Source organism: Natrix helvetica (genome assembly GCF_964273705.1).
Source record: "Natrix helvetica genome assembly, chromosome: 3".
Classification (NCBI taxonomy): Eukaryota; Metazoa; Chordata; class Lepidosauria; order Squamata; family Natricidae; genus Natrix; species Natrix helvetica.
Genome location: NC_138549.1, coordinates 150,093,629 through 150,112,966, shown reverse-complemented (window position 1 = coordinate 150,112,966; position 19,338 = coordinate 150,093,629). Strand labels below are relative to the sequence as shown.

The 19,338-nt window shown below is 40.4% G+C and overlaps 1 protein-coding gene and 1 long non-coding RNA gene across 3 annotated transcripts; one reads left to right on the top strand and one right to left on the bottom strand.

The window, feature by feature from the left end:
- Nucleotides 1–2,014: 2,014 nt before the first annotated feature.
- On the top strand, nucleotides 2,015–15,582 carry LOC309389843. Its single transcript, XR_014175017.1, has 3 exons — nucleotides 2,015–2,085; nucleotides 12,877–13,008; nucleotides 15,441–15,582. It is a non-coding gene; the product is annotated as an uncharacterized lncRNA (long non-coding RNA).
- On the bottom strand, nucleotides 8,409–18,993 carry MANBAL (mannosidase beta like). Of its 2 annotated transcripts, XM_081948696.1 has the most exons (4): nucleotides 18,900–18,915; nucleotides 17,484–17,616; nucleotides 17,134–17,331; nucleotides 8,409–9,011 (listed from the first exon to the last, which is right to left on the bottom strand). In XM_081948696.1, exons 3-4 carry the CDS (start codon nucleotides 17,281–17,283, stop codon nucleotides 8,904–8,906), a joined length of 258 nt encoding a protein of 85 aa, XP_081804822.1. In that variant the 5' UTR covers nucleotides 17,284–17,331; nucleotides 17,484–17,616; nucleotides 18,900–18,915; the 3' UTR covers nucleotides 8,409–8,903. The 2 variants fall into 2 exon arrangements, with proteins under 2 accessions (XP_081804822.1, XP_081804821.1); XM_081948695.1 differs by lacking the exon at nucleotides 17,484–17,616 and having other exon boundaries at nucleotides 18,900–18,993.
- Nucleotides 18,994–19,338: the final 345 nt, after the last annotated feature.

Genomic DNA, 19,338 nt, shown 5'->3' with positions numbered 1-19,338 from the left:
GGCTCCCTATTTTTTAAACTGAATGGATTAATTCTTTCTTCTTCTTTTTTCACTTTTGCTTATATCTATGGATTAAAATTCTCCTTTTTAAATAATGCTTGATTTGTTTGATTGGATTGTTTTTGATTTCCATTTAAGGTTTTTTCTTTCTTTCTTAAGCTTGGACTATAAAGAAGATAATAAGAAGGATTATAAAGAGGGTTGTAACAACAGGAGGAAAAGCAGTTACACTTCCACCTAGAGGCTGGAGGCTGGATACATTGTTTTTTCTTCTTTCTCTTTGATCACTTGAGATTTAAGGTTCTTTCAGTTTGTTTACTGACAATGACAGTAGGAAGAGCACAAGTTGTTTATACAAGTGCCTTTTGGAAGTTCTATCACTAGCTATTGGAGGGAAGACAACATTTTGACTTGAAAGATAATAAATGAACCTGTTTGAAGTTTATTAAAATAGCCTTGAACCCTATAGTGGCAGTGCCTGCAAAATTGAAAGAATGGCTCAGCAGGAAAAAGAAACTGTAACATTGCAAATGATTATGTTTGAAATTCAAAATCTATTAGTTGTGACAGAGAGAATTGAAAAGAGATCGGAGAATATGGAATGCAAAACAGAAAAATCTGATGGAGAAACTGAGGATGTTTACCAAATGAAGAAAGTGGAGGACAGAGTTCAAAAGATAAAAGAAAAAAATGAGCAAAGACATAAGAAAACTATAGATGCTGACAACAAAGTGAGCATGGTTGGTAATGGCAAGAGCAGAATATGGAAATGAGAGATAGATGGATTGGAACTCTACCCCAGACTTCAAAGCGCAGAAGAAGAAAAGAGAGAAAAATTGATGGAGATAAGGAGAGAAATCTTGACAGAAGCACTAGTAATAACAAAAGATAAGCTGATGGAAAGAACAGTTGTTGGGTTTCAAGTTTTTATGAGATATGAAAGGAATAACATGTTGCCAAGAGAAGTTTATACAAGATTTATTAAGAAAGTAACTAGAACATTAATGCTACAAATGGCAAGAGATATAAGACCATACTATTACTGGAAAGATACAGGTTGATGCAATGAAAATGTATAATAAAAAATTAAGCTAAATTTAGTTTACTAGTAGTATGTATAAAATGAAGCGACAATAGCTATAGTTAAATAATGATTAATAATGATAACAATACATATAGATATATTAGTTTGATAATATGAAATTTTATATAAACAACACATGGAGATTATGAGAGGAGGTTTAAAAGTTTTATCTAGAATATGTTATAAAGATGTATTGTGATTGGATGATCTTAGGATGATTTAATGGAATGTTATCATATAATCCTATTCTAGACTTTGAATATTATATATAAAAGGATGTAAGAACAATTATAGTCAAATTAAGGTTGAGATGTAATAATTGTGATATACATGAATATAGATGAATTTAAAACATGCGATTTGGTATGAAAAGCAGGTGGTGACTATGGAAGAGATGCATTGAAATACTGTAACCAACTGACACACTTTCTACAATTTGTAGTGGAAGATGGTTTTTTATTTTCATTTTTATGTTTGTTTGTCCTTGTTCAAAAACAAATAAAATGTTTTTTTTTAAAGAAATATACTTCTGGAATCAAAGAGGTTACCATCAAACAGTAGATGTACCAACATGCCTTGATAACTATGACTCAAGAAACAGCCAAGATGACTAAAAAGAAAGCTCAGCGAGAAGATGAAGCTTATTCTGTCATTGGCTCTAGCACTCATGACTCATCAGCTTGGCCTGGACCTGCTCCGGTAAATGTACAATGGGCATAAAAGGAAAATGTCAGAGTTGGCATTTAATCATAGTTTTCCATCTGTCAATTGTAGCCTGTAGGTTGTTCCCTTGTGAGTCTGCCTTGATCCATTCTCTGAGTTCCTCCAAGACAGTGTTTCTCAATTGTGGCCATTTGAAGCTGAGTGGACGTCAACTCCCAGAATTCCCCAACCAGGAAGTTGAAATCCACAGAGTTTAAAGTGGCCAAGGTTGAAACACTGTTCCAAGATAACTTGGAAATGAGTAACACAGATGACTACGTATCTTCATGGAAAGAAGGGTAGGATATATTCCACAAGGTGGTTTGTTTCATTTTGGCTTATTTATATTGTTTACATCCAGCCAATCTGATTTGGGAGAAGCCTTTATCTCTTTGCTTTCTGTTATATTAAACAAACAATCATTATACAAACTATGGCTTACTTGGTGTAGGGGTGGTTTTCAGCCAATTCTGACAGGTTTTGGAGAACTGGTAGTGGAAATTTTGAGTAGTTCAGAGAACTGGGAAATAGGCTTGCCCCACCCCCGCTGGCTTCCAGCCTCCCAACTGATCTTCTTTTGTTGCCCTGAATAGGAGGACGGAGCTGGAAAGCAGGTTAGTGGGTTGGGGAGGGAATGGGGATTTTGCAGTATCCTTCCCCTGCCATGCCCACAAAGCCACACCCACAAAGCCACGCCATGCCCACAAAGCCTACAGAACTGGTAGTAAAAATATATATATACCACTGACTTGGTGTATATATATTTGAGGTATTTGTTCTATGCTTGATGTACCGTATATGACCTATATGCATTTTTTTTACATACACGATTTTGCCTGAACTCAAAACAGCTGTCAAAACTTTAAACCATGGTTTATCAAATACAGTGGCTGATTCACACAACAAAGACGTTTATTACTTTGGATATTAAAAAGATTCAGGGAACTTCAAATAAACATTTTCTGGCATTCTTTATCGTAATATTCCAAGATGGCTAAGTGCTGTATTGTAATACTCAAGTTGCAGATAGGAAATGGATGTAAAAGAGAGTGATCCAACATAGCTGACCAACTTTGTAAACTGACTTCTTGAAGAGCAAATCCCCCTGATGGAAAATGTATCTAGGATGGTTCATAAATCCAATGATGACCTCATAAAAAGATTCAAATAGGTGATATTTTGGGACAGTAATTCCAAGTTTCCTTGATGAGAAATCTACTGGGCAGCCACTATCAAGTTTGAAACTAGTTAAGGCCAGGACTAGTTAGAATTAAAGGTTGCTTCTTTTTAAACAGTTTTTAAAATCTTGGAAATCCATCTCAGAATTACTTAATTGCATTAAAAAGGCTTTCCTTATAGACAGCACAGTCCTTCTCTTTCACTACTGTGGAACATATCAAACATTAGAAACAGATTGAGTCATATGTCTTGCTAAATCATATATTTTTGCTAGCCCTGGCCTGCATTTTGTTATTTTAGGGGAGAAAATCATATATATTATAATGATCAACCCCATCTTCATCATGTTGCTTTGCAAGGAATTTAGCATCCATATCCCATGACGTTGTTTTTATTTATTTATACCATTAAGTTAGTGTCAATTCTTGGTAACCTGGGATGAAATCACCAAGTCCGCAAGAGGCTGCCCAGTTGCCCTTCCTATAGAGATGCATTGGGGGAGCATTTTCCTTCAGAATTCTCAATCTGATTTGCCCCATTTTCAAACTTGTTCCTTTGTTGGCTTCTGTTACCTCATCAAATTTGATCCTCTTCTGCTTTGGACACTTATCCTGCTGGCAGACAGATAGATGGACAGAACCCTGAGATCCTTTACATAATTTCTTTCCAAAATACAATTGTGTTGAAATAATTGTGTCATTGAAAACCTGAATATAGTAGTGCGATGGGAACTACAGAATTACTGTTGCTCAGCTTTTCATTAAGTTTTAATGAGGTTTGAAATTCATAACCTGTTCTTAGTGTGATGCCTGACACTACCCAGTGGTAGTGGCGGGTTTTCCAATAAAGCATTATTTAAGAATCCCTGGCCTACCATACCATGTGAATGAGGTCATTGTGCCCTTAATTATTAGTTGCAGCATGACATTAACTCTTATTGTGCTGTGTATATATTTAGCACAAAGGATTCCAGGTGAACTGGCTAAATGATTTCAAATACTAAAGGCAGAAAAGATTCCAACTGAAGACAAGTAGCAGTGATTCAGTGATTCAGTTCAGGATTTAGTTTACATATCAAATGCCAACAAAGTTAAGTGAATCTCTTAGTTCTTAGTTCTTAACTGGACATTACAGGTTAGAGAACAGCATTTAAAACTAGAAGTTATTAAGCAAATTGTGTTTGCTTTTAATGCAAAGGACTATAATTGCATATAAGAGGAGAACATACAATTTAACCTGAAAAATGTAGAGCTTCCATAATGAGGGAGTGCCTAGCCTGTTTAAATAAGTTAACAGAGATTTTAATTTTACAGATATCCCAGTCTGGGCCTTTGGATATGACTGTTTTCATGAAAAACAAAGGAATGTATTTGATAAGAGATATGATGGCTTATTTGGAACTTCCCTATAAAATTTAAAATTGGCTTTTGTAAGAGCCATCCTTTTCAAAATTACATAATGACAAGATGAAATGCTACCGAAGCAACAGCAACTCAGAAAAATAGGTACAGTGACGACAGCCATTAGTATAGGTGGCCTATTTTGATTGGTGCTATCTTATCTAATAGTATTGGATTCACCCAGAAGACTCTTATACTTATTTTGGACTAGTTGCATTTTAACCTCCTCCAAACTGTACATATTTAATATTTAATTTTTTATTGTATTTTTGTGATATTCTCTATGGACTGTACACCGCCCCGAGTCCCTTCTGGGAGAGGGGGCGGTCTAGAAGCACAAATAAATAAATAAATAAATAAATAATAGAGTATGGATCTTCTTAGTGAAACTGCTCCCCAATATTACAGTGATGGCTGAGGTTTGCCAGTAGCTCTCTCACATGGTATTGGGAAGTCCCTTACTCAGGTCCAGACAAATTTTTTAATACTTCTGTGTACCAGATAGGTTATAAATCAAATGAATGAAATCACGTTCATTCCAGCTCCCTAATTTAGAACCATACATCTGTGTCAGGAGAATATCCTTATTTTCACAAATTGTTTACAGCTTCAAGTTCCTTGCTTCAGAAGAAGCCAATCAAGCAGCCACGCAACAGCTCTAAACCATCTATTTCTGAGTCTTGAAGAAGCCAGGACAGGTATCTGCCTGCCTTGAAACAGCCCCGACCTGCTGCTTTATCTCTCTTCCAGGAACAACTTTCTGCCTGGGTGCACGCAAGGCAGGGAGTCCTGTGCACCAAAACAAAAGTAAAGGAGGTCTGAAAAGGATTAATCAGGATTTAAATGAACTGTGCCCCTAGGATTATTGGTCATGAGCTACTTCTTACAGAGCCTCCTATGGGACCTGATCGCCAGAACAAGAGCTGAATAAAGACATGCTGTTAACATAATCAATCTCAGCCAACAGAAAGCAACGTAATGAAATATACTAAAAGGAGCAGATTGCAAAGGGAAGACTCCTCAACAGACAAATATATTTTTCTCTTAATGAAAAATGCCATCATCCTAGTTGTTAATGCTGAGAGGGAGAAAAGTCAAGTCTACCAGAATCCAGTGCAGAAATCTGGGCATTGTCTACTGGGATCTTCCAAAATAGGTCTTTCAAAAGGAGAGGGAGGACGGATGTAATAGAAGAGAGCACTCCTTGAGGAGCATTTAATTACTGTTCTCATCTCACCTTAGAATACAATTATCCCATGGAGAAAGAAAAGTTAATCTAGTCTTGCTATTATTGAGAATATTGGCTGGGGATGATGTCCCTTGGAAGATTTGCAAATGCCTCTAAAATCTGCAGTCCACAAAGTAGATGACTGGAAGTTGACTTTTGCGACGGAATCTGGATGATTTTATTAGCTGCTCTGACTATTTTACCCAGAGGGTAAAAACATCTTCAGTTAAAATAATAATTGCTAAAAGACCAGAAGCTGGAAAGTAGTAATAAAAACTTCTCAGCCTTTGGAGTTGAACTGATATTCATGATTTTGTCAATTTCAATTATTTATGAGTGGCAGGATTTCAGGGGCTTTGAAGCTTACCTCATAATCAGACAAAGAAGCTAAACAAAAATGTATTTTCATTGAAACTCAGTTTGCTCCTGGTTCCATTGTGTTTTAAGTGAAATATCCTTCTTGTTAAATTTGAATCCTGGTGATTTCATGGGCTATTTATGTGCTTTTCTTGGAAAGAATGTGAGCTTGATTTGCCATTGCCGTTTTTAAACTTTTAAATCTAGCCCACAACTTTGGTAACTTCTGATATTTTCCACCATAACATTCACATATCAGGCATAACTATTATTCTTTAAAATACTAATGTACCTCTGCTAATGAAAATACTATGAAATAATTAAGCCAAAAGAATGTTTAATTTGAAGAGACTGAACATGCAACAGCTACATTTGCATGCCTGAGTCCTAAAATGAATTTATTAGCACCCTTTCTGCCTAATCAATTTTATAAAAGGCACAAGATTTCATGAATTGCCATTCATTTCATCAAGTGTGTAGAGTGTATCGACCGATATGCATTTGATGAAGTTAGTATGTCAATTTAACACCAGGTCTTCCTTTCTGAACTCTCTTCATCTAGATTCCAAAATAAATTGAGGATTTTAAAAAAATGCATTTCTACAGGTTCTTTCCTACTTCCTTTGCAATTATTGTTCCCCAAGCATTCCTGGCAGTTTGCTTTATGCTGCTATTACACTGGCAAAGGACTATTTATTGTGTTTTTGCAGTAAGACTGATGAATTCTGGGAGCTGAAAGTTGCTAAGATTGAGAAACACTGTTTTAAACTCAGTATCTACATCCTGAACTTTGAATTGAAAGGGGATGCAAGGTGAGGAGGGTGTCAGGGTTCCAAAAAAACATCCCCAACGAAATAAAACTCCAAGGTCTGAAGTTCCTCAAAATTCCACTTTATTAGAGATGTCACGTTGGCACATCTGGGGAAACCCGAATCTGAAAGCTTCCAGGCTTTCCCCACCCAGTTGAAAGTTCACAACCCTTGCCCCACACCCACATGTTCATCACATGGTCAAATCCAATGTTCCAACGTAACTGAAGACAATCTCCAACTACTCCTATCTAGGTCCAGGCAAATGTCCTTGGTTCCCAGAAGAAAGAATGTTGTTATGGCTAAACTCTACCGCTCCAACCAAACCACCCTCCTAAATTCCCAGGCTAACATATGTGGTAGTCAGGAAGCCGAAAAAAGAAAAAATGGCTTCCACACTGACAGAGGGTCTCCATCACCTACTCTCCTGATGCAAATGGCATTGGAAAGCCCTTTTGTTAGGTCTGAGATCAGTAGGAATAGTGACTTCGGGAAATGTGTTCCACGAAGTTGAGATTCCTAAGCAGGGCTGGGAAAAAAAAAGGTGAAGATCTTTCTGGAACCTGGTTCCAGGACAAATGGAAGGACAAAGCCCCATGGGTGAGCCTGAAGGGGTGAATTTGCAGATCACCCAACTTTCTCTGGCTCCTACTTTGGTTCCCCCCCCCCATTTTATGACCATGTAGTCCCTTAATTTGGGTGACTAAGTGGAGCTAAGCATTTACTGGTCAGATACCCTTCCTGATGCTTATGTGGAGTTTGCAGCAGATATTTTTTTCTTTGCACCCTAAGAGAAAAACATCTGGCGCTACGTAGGATTGAACTCTCGGGCTCCTCCTACTGATACGTCATAATATTTGCATAGAAGCGTTTGTTCTCTTTATCCCATGGAATCCCACTACCTTCCATGGGATTGGTTTGATCCAGCTTCATGGATCCCATGGCAGACATGACACATTTGACCTATTGCATAATAAAGTCAGCACTAAGTAAGCTTACCTGTGGAACATCATAAGATGGCAGGGGCAGACACTTAACATAGCAGATGGTATATTTTGATCTTAACATAAAGATATATATATTTGGCAGCATGGAATATTTTTGTTCAGGTTTAGTTTTTATCTGGTTAATTCCCCCCCCCCCCCCATCTGCAGATTTGGGAATTTTCCCAGGAATGTGAACAGATGCTTCTAGTGTTGCAATAGCTCTGTTTTGTCTACATAGCCACCACAATTCTGTCTTCAATTTGCTATCAACAGCATAACAAAGGCTATCTCACTTGGAAGTACATTTTGTTTACTAGTAGAAGATCCACAACTGACCTGTTGATATCACTACAAAGGTTTTCCCCCTCCCTTCTGTTTGTGTTTGATTGTCGGAGACTGCTTGAATAAATTCCTGCAGTTTTCTTGGCAAGGTTTTTCAGAAGTGGTTTGCCATTGCACCCTACTAAGGCTGAGATTGAGTGACAAAGCCCTTCTGGCTTTGTGCCTAAATTGAGTCTAGAACTCCCACTCTCCCAGTTTCTGGCTTGATGCCCTAACCACTACACCAAACTGGCTCGGAGATGTTTTTTATTGGCACAGAAATGTTCATCTTTTGTTGAGTGGGAATCAGAGTTTTCATTTATTCAGTCCAATACGCTTAAAGAGAATCTGAACAACTTGGTTTATTATACCTAAGAATAGGAAAACAATAAAATGTCAAATTATCAAATTCAAAGAAAGCTAAATTCAGACAGTTATTAGGACTGTTTTTTAATTTAAAAAATGAAAGGATAATACTATAACCAATTATATTAACAACATACAAAAGTAGTAGAGTGTTCAATCCCTCTGTTTAAAAAATGGAAAAGAGTGATGTGGTGGGACATGTTTATGATCCAGATGTCCCTCAACATTGCCTTCCCCCAAAGATTGTTTTCCTGTTACTGAACCATACTGTAAGATATTTCTCACTAACCTTACAGGTTATTTATTACAGATCAGGTGAAACAATGAACCTAGAGCCATTTTAGAAAGTGTTATCTACTTCCTCAAAACCAGAATAAGGACAGCTTTATCAAATATATTTGCAGTGTCATCTTCACTGCAGTTTGACTTGTTGCCATAAGGTTGCTGTGAAAATTTCATCATGATATCATTTTATCGTTTCTTCTTTGTTTCTTTTTTGAGCTTCTTGTTCACTGAGAGGGCAGCAATTTTGGGTTTCTTGACTACTTCAGCACTTTTCGTCTCAAAGCTTTCAGCATCCTGTTAAGTTTATTAAGAGAAACAGAACATTAATGATTTTGTGGATAGGTGGTAGATCTTTTTTATTATTTGCTGGTATAGAATGCTGGATAAACGTGCTCATGAATCATTTATAAAATCAAAGGCACTGTACTTTCTAAGTACTGCTTGTTTTATACTTATGTCTTTTACACAGAAAATTAAATTTAAAAGTTTATTCAGGCTGACCCTAGGTATTATTATTTGGAAGAAGCTTATATGAATGTCATTTTTTTTAAAAAACAGTAACAACTCTACAGTCTTAACATTGGACATTACCACATGTACAGGTGAAACTCGAAAAATTAGAATATTGTGCAAAAGTTCATTTATTTCAGTAATGCAACTTAAAAGGTGAAACTAATATATGAGATAAGACTCATTACATGCAAAGCAAGATAGTTCAAGCCGTGATTTGTCATAATTGTGATGATTATGGCTTACAGCTCATGAAAACCCCAAATCCACCATCTCAGAAAATTAGAATATTACATGCAATCAATAAAACAAGGATTGTACATAGAACAATATCGGACCTCTGAAAAGTATAAGCATGCTCAGTACTTGGTTTGAGCCCCTTTTGCAGCAATTACTGCCTCAATGCGGCGTGGGATGGAAGCTATCAGCCTGTGGCACTGCTGAGGTGTTATGGAAGTCCAGGATGCTTCAATAGCGGCTTTCAGCTCTTCTGCATTGTTCAGTCTCATGTCTCTCATCTTTCTCTTGGCAATGCCCCATAGATTATGGGGTTCAGATCAGGCGACTTTGCTGGCCAATCAAGTACAGTAATCCCACAGTCATTGAACCAGATTTTGGTGCTTTCAGAAGTGTGGGCAGCTGGAAAATGAAGTCAGTACCCCCATAAAGCTCGTCTGTGGAAGGAAGCATGAAGTGCTCCAAAATCTCCTGGTAGACGGCTGCATTGACCTTGGTCTTAATGAAGCACAGTGGTCCAAAGTCATGTTGCTCAGTGATCCAAAGTCCTCTTTTCTGATGAGAGCAACTTTTGCATCTCATTTGGAAACCAAGGACCCAGAGTATGGAGGAAGAATGGAGAGGCCAATCAAGCACAGTAATCCCACGGTCATTGAACCAGGTTCTGGTGTTTTTGGGAAAAGTTGCTTTCATCAGAAAAGAGGACTTTGGACCACTGAACAACAGGACTTTGGACCACTGTACTTCATTAAGACCAAGGTTAATGCAGCCGTCTACCAGGAGATTTTGGAGCACTTCATGCTTCTTTCCGCAGACGAGCTTTCTGTGGATACTGACTTCATTTTCCAGCTGCCCACACTGTCAAAAGCACCAAAACCTGGTTCAACGACCGTGGGATTACTGTGCTTGATTGGCCAGCAAACTCGCCTGACCTGAACCCCATAGAGAATCTATGGGGCATTGCCAAGAGAAAGATGAGAGACATGAGACCGAACAATGCAGAAGAGCTGAAGCCGCTATTGAAGCATCCTGGACTTCCATAACACCTCAGCAGTGCCACAGGCTGATAGCTTCCATCCCACGCTGCATTGAGGCAGTAATTGCTGCAAAAGGGGCTCAAACCAAGTACTGAGCATGCTTATACTTTTCAGAGGTCCGATATTGTTCTATGTATAATCCTTGTTTTATTGATTGCATGTAATATTCTAATTTTCTGAGATGGTGGATTTGGGGTTTTCATGAGCTGTAAGCCATAATCATCACAATTATGACAAATCACGGCTTGAACTGTCTTGCTTTGCATGTAATGAATCTTATGTCATATATTACTTTCACCTTTTAAGTTGCATTACTGAAATAAATGAACTTTTGCACAATATTCTAATTTTTCAAGTTTCACCTGTATTTTGAGGTGATGAGTGCCTTTCAGTTTTGTAGCCAAGGTAGGCAAAAAAAATACATGAAACAACATTAAAATCTAACAACAAATAATTAGCTGATTATTCAGAAAATAGCAATACTATGCTTAAGCCATTGGTCTTAAATAGGGAAAGGGAGAAAGAAATGCCCCAAAGAATGTAAGTCAAAACTATATCACAGAGAAGGAAAAGCAGCAAAGATGTTGAGAACAAAGTGAATGGGGGGAGAAGGACTAATAGACAATAGTAGTAAATGGCTTTACCGAAACAAGACTGAAAGGTTATGGATTCTAGGGCTCCCTAAATCTAGAGACTGACTAACTTTTTGGATAGGATTAGACTTGCTAGACAAAACTTGTGTGCAATTTGGGTGTCCTCTTGGATTTTCCATTCCACTTGAAGAACAGTTGGCAGTCATGATCAAGAAAGCCTTTGAACAAATCCACCTTGTGGCACCAGTTTCTGGATCAGGAAACCCTACTTATGGTCAGTCATGCCATAGTCGCTTCCTGACTGGACTGCTGCAAGTCATGCCATATGAACATGATGGTGAACCTATGGCACGCGTGCCACAGGTGGCAAGCGGAGCCTTTTGTCAGGGAATGCGAGGCGTTGCCCTGTTAGCTCCGACTTCGGCCTTCTTTTGAGGCCATTTTTCAGGGAAGCCTCAGAAGCACAAAAAACCAGCCCTACGGGCAAACCGGAAGTTCTGAAACGGGCTTCCGATTTGCAGGTAGGGCTGTTTTTTGCCCTCTGGAGCCTTCAGGCGGCTTCCCTGAAGGCTCCGGAGGGCAAAAAAACAGCCCTACGGACAAACCGGAAGTCACTTCCGGTTTGGCCGTAGGGCTGTTTTTTGCTGGAAGTCCGTTCCAGAACTTCCGGTTTGCACACAGGGCCAGTTTTTTGTGCTCCGGAGGGCTTGGTGTGTGCGTGTGGGAGGGCTGTTTTCGTTGAGGCTCCTAGAAAGCTTCTGGAGCTTGGGGAGGGTGAAAAAAGAGCGCCAAAAGTGGGGGGGGGAGAAGTGCTGGTCACGCACGTATGCACGCAGGAAGGGAAGGATGTGCATGTGTGGCACACCCATGCACGACCCCCCTGCACTCCCCCCGCTTTTGGCCCGTGAGCCAAATGAGGCTGCTCTTAAAAACCATCAAGAAGCTACAACTGGTCCAAAATGCAACGGTGTGTATAGTTATGGATCCATCAGGGTATCCCATACAATATCAGTATTACACAGCTGCATTAGGCATCTACAAGTTCCCAGGTGCACTTCATGGTGCTGGTTTTCACTCATAAAGCCCTTCATAACAGAGGCTCTGTTACTTGTGGGGCCACCTATCTCTGAGTGTTTCTGGCTGACCCATGGGATCTGAAGGGTGGACATGCTTTGGAACACCTCTATGAAACACTGCCACCTAGTGAGACCAAAGAAGCATGCCTTCTCTGTCAAAGCCCCTGCCCTTTGGAACAGCGTTATCACCTGAAATTTGGATAATCCTGACCATGTTGGTTTTCTGTGACTCCTTTAAAAATGTATATATACTATAATCTAGTAATTCATGATGCATTTTGTTTTGTGTTAATAAAGATTAGTATGTGTCCAAAATTAGCAGAACTCTGAATACAGACTATTCATTTGAGACTGGTATTTTTAGGATCCATGCAAACTATATGACTTTAGTATCAGCTTCAATTTTAAATATTTCTTCCACCCTCTGTTTAGCCTACTTTGATACATAATGCTTGATAAGTTTATAAAAAAACTGGTGGGAAATTTTTTGGAAACACATGGAGAAAACAGTTTCATGACATTTTTAGAGGAAGCCAAATTCACAGATTGCTTTCCCTCATTAAACAAGTTTTGATATAAATGTTTTTTGAATTCTAAAGATGTCCACAATTAATGCATGCCAACTGGAAAAAAGGCACAAAAACTGGCACAGGGTTCTATGCTGATTTTAAGCCTCTTAGAAAGCAATGCAAATTTTGCCCTGCAGGAACGGGAAGAAAGCTTGCTAGTTAGTATCTTTAACATCAATGAACCTGCCTGAACTCTCTCCTAAGTTACAAGGCTATGGCAATTTGCTTATGTGCCCTTCCAAGAAAGAGTAGAGGACTCGCATGCCAAGGTATATGTGATTCACCCACAGGAAATTCCAAACTTTTGGACAAACAGAAGCAAAAGTATTAATCATTCAGAGACTTAAAGTGCATAATTTAAATGTTCCTGAATAAAGAAAAAAACATGTAAACAGATAAAATTACTATGCTAAGTAAAGAATATCCATGCTTCCTTTTAATAATCAGAATGGATTTTTAAATTGGAAATAGTGCATGGCAAAGGATGATTGTTTGTCCCCAGGAGATTCCCGGGACAACTTCAGCCCCAATCAGGTCCTTATGAGAATTGTGTTTGCCTAACTTTTTTCTGCACTCATTGATTCTTACAATTTCAAGCAATGCTATACTACTAAATTACAGGGTTAACTCCTATGTGAAAATGTGTAGTTTATGGAATAAATTCCTGCCATTTTAAAAATGTTATAGCTGCACTATATTCTGGCATTTGCTTTTCACTGAGGAAATCTGATGAGTTTATTATTTGCTGGAAAGTTGACTTAGTTTACATTCAAACAATTAAAGTTTTCTTTGCTACCAAATAATTCATAATTACAAATTCATCAGCTAGTTGGCATGATACTCAGCATTTGGGGCTAAATTAAAACAATTTATGCTTACTATAGACAGGTCCAAAGGAAGAAAAAACAGTCCTGCCAAAAACATGGATTCCTAGAATAAATTTGAAACAGGAGGAGGAAGGGAAGCTATTTTTTTTTTAAATTACCAAGTTACAAACACACAATTGTGCCACCAGGTGCACAAGGTTAGTCTTATTCAAAATTTGAATTCTGAAAATCCTGCTTTAATTTTGAAGAGGGAGGCCCAGAGATTGGTTAGTCATACTTTGAAACCAAATAAAAGTGACAATTTTAGAACAGTGATGTTGTCAGTGGTATTTTGGGAAATGAACTATAATCTCCATAATAAATAATCCATGGTATGCAACTACTTTTTGTACAAGGAGTATGTCAGAAAACATAACAATGACCGGTCTTGCCTAATACTCATGTGTCCACAAGTGGTTAGAATACTGATTTTTGCCAAGCTAGAACCCTGTGTTTTTCCCTAATCTAGAATCCTTTGCGGTATCACTTCCTGGCAGAGAGATGACATTTCTAATTAAGAACAGTCCTCTCAGTTTGCCAGATATCTGTATCTAACCTGCCATCTCTTTCCTTATGTTAATTTTCTACAATGATTGTCACTGAATTGGATTACCGTATATACTTGAGTATAAGCCGAATTTTTCAGCCCACTTTTTGGGCTGAAAAATCCACTTCGGCTTATACTCCAGTGAACAAAAAAAATAAAAATGTGGCTCTTTAAACATTTTAATGCGGCTCTTCTGTGTGCCGGGCGCCCGCTTCCCTCCCTCCTCTCGGGCTTCGGAGGGAAGCTTCTGCATAACCCCGGCGAGTGACAAGTCTCCCAGGCTGTAATTTGCCGAGCTGTACGCGCGCGCCTGTTTTCCACGGCGTGGAACAGCAGCGAGATTCTGGGCGGCGAGCGATGATTCCGGGGGCCATCAGTGGGGGGGGGCAGGGTCCCCCCTCGCGTTCCTCATCTTCCCGGATGGCCCCTGGAATCATCGCTCGCCGCGCAGAATCTCGCCGCTGCTCCACGCCGTGGAAAACAGGCACACGCGTACAGCTCGGCAAATTACAGCCTGGGAGACTTGTCACTCGCCTTTGCAGAAGCTTCCCTCCAAAGCCCGAGAGGAGCGAGGGGAGCGGGCAGAGGGAAGCTTCTGCAAAAGCCGAGTGACAAGTCTCCCAGGCTGTAATTTTCCGAGCTGTGCGCGCGAGCCTGTTTTCCACGGCGTGGAGCAGCGGCGAGATTCTGCGTGGCGAGCAATGATTCCAGGGGCCATCCGGGAAGATGAGGAACGCGAGGGGAGACCCTGCCCCCTCACTGATGGCCCCCGGAATCATCGCTCGCCGCGCAGAATCTCGCCGCTGCTCCACGCCGTGGAAAACAGGCGCGTGCGCACAGCTCGGCAAATTAAAGCCTGGGAGACTTGTTGTCACTCGCCTTTGCAGAAGCTTCCCTCCGAAGCGTTCCGAGGGAGGGCTGTAAACTTCCCTCCGAAGTCTTGGGATGTTCTGAGGAGCCCCCCAAGGCAAAACGCTGCTGCCAGGTAGTTAAAAGTACGTCTCTGATTCGTCTCTGTCAGTCTCTCTCTGATTTCCTCTCTCTCTCCCTCTCTCTGTTCCTCTGTCTGTCTGTCTCACTCACACACACACACACTTTTAGCAATTTTATTGTTATCTACCTGTATTTTTATTTTTGAAATTTACCGTGAGCTGCTGCATTTCCCAGCCTCGGCTTATACTCGAGTCAATAACTTTTTCCAGTTTTTTGGGGTAAAATTAGGGGTCTCGGCTTATACTCAAGTATATATGGTACATCTCTTTATTTTGTTCCCCTTGTTTCTTCCCAGAAAAAAAGAATAGAGAGATGTGGAGAAGAATGAAAGAAGTCAGAGTGTGGATGAGAGACCTTACAAAAGCACCGGAGGAAGTAAAAGTTTCTGCCTTCGGAAGTGTAAAAATGGCAATAAGCTTGCTGGAGTAAACATAGAAATAAATTCAAATTTCAAATTCAAATTTTTAATTTGTTAGCCGCTCCCTCTCCGCAAGGGACTCGGGGCGGCGTACAATAAAAAATATACATACATACATATAGACATACAGGTACACACATATACATACATATACATACATGGAGGAGGTAGTAATCAAATATATATCACATTAATAATAATAATAGAAAATTAAAATTAGCCATTAAAATATCCCATGATAAAATACAATTTAAAAAGGACTGTCAGGAGGAGGATAAACTACGGTTGAGCCAGGCCAGATAATTGAAAGAGGTGGGTCTTGAGCTTTACACGGAAGGAGCGGAGATTGGAAGTAATCCTGATGTCAAGGGGGAGGTCATTCCATAGGGCTGGGCCCATCACAGAGAAGGCCCTGCTCCTGGGTGTCGCCCCCCGACACTGTTTAGCGGACGGTACCCGGAGAAGTCCCTCTCTGTGTGAGCGGATTGGTCGTAGGGATGTATGGGGCAGGATGCGATCCCGCAAGTAACTAGGTCCTATGCCATGGAGCGCTTTAAAGATCGTAATCAAAACCTTGAAACGCACCCGATAGACCACAGGAAGCCAGTGCAGCTCGCGCAGGAGAGGTGTTACATGGGAGAACCTAGTCCTCCCCATAATCACCCGCGCGGCCGCATTCTGAACCAACTGTAGTCTCCGAGTGCATCTCAAGGGAAGCCCCATGTAGAGAGCATTGCAGTAGTCCAGGCGAGACGTCACTAGCGCATGGGTGACTGTGCGCAAGGCATCCCGGTCCAATAAGGGGCGCAATTGGCGCACCAGGCGGACCTGGTGGAACGCCCCCCTTGCCACGGCTGTTACATGGTCATCCATGGACAGCCGGGCATCTAGGAGGACGCCCAAATTGCGCGCCCGTTCCATGGGGGCCAGTTGCTCGCCCCCGATGGACAGAGATGGAAGCAACTGGTTGAACCGGGGGGCCGGAAGCCACAGCCACTCCGTCTTGGAGGGGTTGAGTTTAAGTCGGTTGTCATCCATCCAGACCCGTACGGCTTCCAAGCACCGGGACATCATTTCGACAGCCTCATTGGGGTGGTTCGGGGTGGATGATGATGAAATAAGAAAAGAGAAAAGAGAGAATTTGGCAGGGGAAGGGGGGGGGGAAGCAAGAAGAAATGGAAATGCTGGCTTAGGCTACTCTCTGTTTCAGTATGAGCTACAGCCTGTATTGACTTTGGTTGTACCCAATTCTGCCATGTGCTTTCTCTGGAAGATAATATTAAAAAAATGTGGTCACCTTCAGCAAAAAAAGGTTCTACATTTCTATTTTAAGGAAACAGCTGCAATTGTCAGGATGCCATGGGCTTCCTATCATTCACAGGAAGCTCGTAATAGATGAAATACCGCTCAACTGATGTCTCTTTGTCCTTTGTGTTTGTAAGAATGAAAGAAAGAAAAACCCAGTGTATTTGAGAGAGAAAAAAACAGGTAACAATTGGATTGTTGCCAAACTGGCAGTTAGTTGCAATGCCCAGTTGTAGTAGCATGGTCATAGACAAGAAATGCTTACCATTTTATATGTCTTTGGAACAGGGAGGATTATTGCCAGAACACAAATGAGCTGGAAAATGGCACCAAAGAAAAGGCCATAGTGTAAGATGTTCTCCATAAAGGTGGGCTCTGGGATTTCAGGGGGTGAAAAATCCAACTCAGCAGCCATTAGTGAAGTCCTTAAGTACACTTCCAACAAAATTGAACTGCCTTGTCTCTGCAAAGAAAAGAAGTGCCGTTGAAATATGCATTTTTTCCCCCGGTTATAATCCTCATTCAGGAACTCTGAAAGGCACAAAATGCTGAGGCAAATGGCCAGAATGGTATTGGTTATTTGAGTGTGATACTGAGTCTCCACGAACTGGGTACCTTGCAGATGTGTTGGACTCCAGGTCTTAGAAATCTCACGTAGCATGGACATTGAAGTTTACTTCCACAGGAGTCCAACAAACATGTGGAACAAGTCAGGTTGACAAAGGCCTTGGCTACTACCGGTCCATTTCTGGGAGTGATCAAAAATATCAGTTTAGCCTTCAAATTCCTCAGTGGTTCAGGATTAGGATACTTACAGGGTATTACTCCAGCCACCCTAATACAGATTTGCCTTTATACTAGTATTGGAATACACGTTGCTGCATTTCCCATCCTTTGAGCAGTTTGATTAGTGGGAACAATAAATTGGCTTTTCCTTTTATAGTACATTTGTCCACTCTTTACCAAGCTAAAAGTTTTGCCACTGCAGTGAATTTTTGATCTGATCACTGCCTGAATTCACTGACTGTTGGAACATGATGCCTGTTTCAACTGATTTTTAATTCTATATTGTATTTAAATTCGGGTTTAGATAGGTTCCATTTGATAAATTGTATAATGGCCCGACTTTTGTCAATACAACTCCTATTACCAAAATTCAAACTTTGAGGCAACCATTCCAACGCATATATTAAAAATATAGAGGGATGATATCTGCATCTATTTTTATACAGAAAGCAAGCTTCTCTGGAAATACCTGCTTAAAAGTAGATATGGGAATTTTAATCCAAAGATTTAAAGGGTGAATAAAGCCGTGATGATGTGATGAGGCAGAATTCTCAAACACAACATTAATACACTACAGAAGTAAAAGAAATAACTGAACAGTATCAAATAGGAATTTGATAGCAGTAGAAATAGCAACCAAAGCTTCATTTAACATCTAATCCTTCCATGCTGACTCTTATCACATTTTCCTGTTCTGGAGGCTGGACAGCATCTTTCTAGGCTCAGCATTCACCAAAAGCACTAGAACTTTTGGTTCTGTAGTGTTTTGCCACTTCAAGTATTATACATTAAAAAAACCCTCAGAATTATAAAAAATAAATAAACCATGAAATCTCCATCAATGGAAGCCATTGAAATAGTTTAACTAAAACGATCTTAAAACAGGAAGAGCAGAGCACGTGCATTTTTAAATAAAGAAAGAAATCTCTTGGAGACATTTATTTATGAAGGGATAGATTTTCTCCTCTCTTACTTCCAATCCCTCCATTGCTAGAGGTTACTTTAAAAAATGTGTCTAATAAAATCAGAGCCGTTGAGGGTTTTTTTTCCCTTTTGGGAAGGCATTAGACCAAATTGCTGGGCGAAATTCAGGACTTCTTTAAGCGGAAAAAAAGAAGAAAAATATTAGAAGAAATGCGAAAAGCTCGTTCGCGCATTTTTCTCCCTCTCAAACGAGGGTCTACAGTCTCCCCCCCACCAAAGACTTCCAGGAACCTTATTAACCTCTCTCAGCGCCCCTCTTACCTCCCACTCAAGCCGAACCTCGTTCCCAGGAAGCGCTTTTGATCCCCCAGGAAGCGCTTTTGATCCCCCAGGAAGTACTTCCTCCCTTAGCAACGGCCGGTAGCAACGCATTGGCCAGATAGCTCCGCCCCTTATTCCATCGTTCCTTCGCTCGCTGGCGTTGCGAAGTCGTCGTCCCCCCCCGCCCCCAAGACTTATTTCTCAGACCCGATGGCTTCGGAGCATCACCAGCCAGAGGAATCTGGGTTAAGGGGAAGAACCGAGCCAAATATTACGAAACGGGGCTCTTTGGGACTCCTACACTCACGGACGGGTTGTGGGGGAGGAACAGCTGGAGCTGTGGAACTAGCCGCCCTAGGGATAGCCTTCCTCTTTGCTTGTTTGACCTTAAGGCTTGTTTTGGGTTGAAGCAGGGAACTCAGATCCTACGAAACGAAAC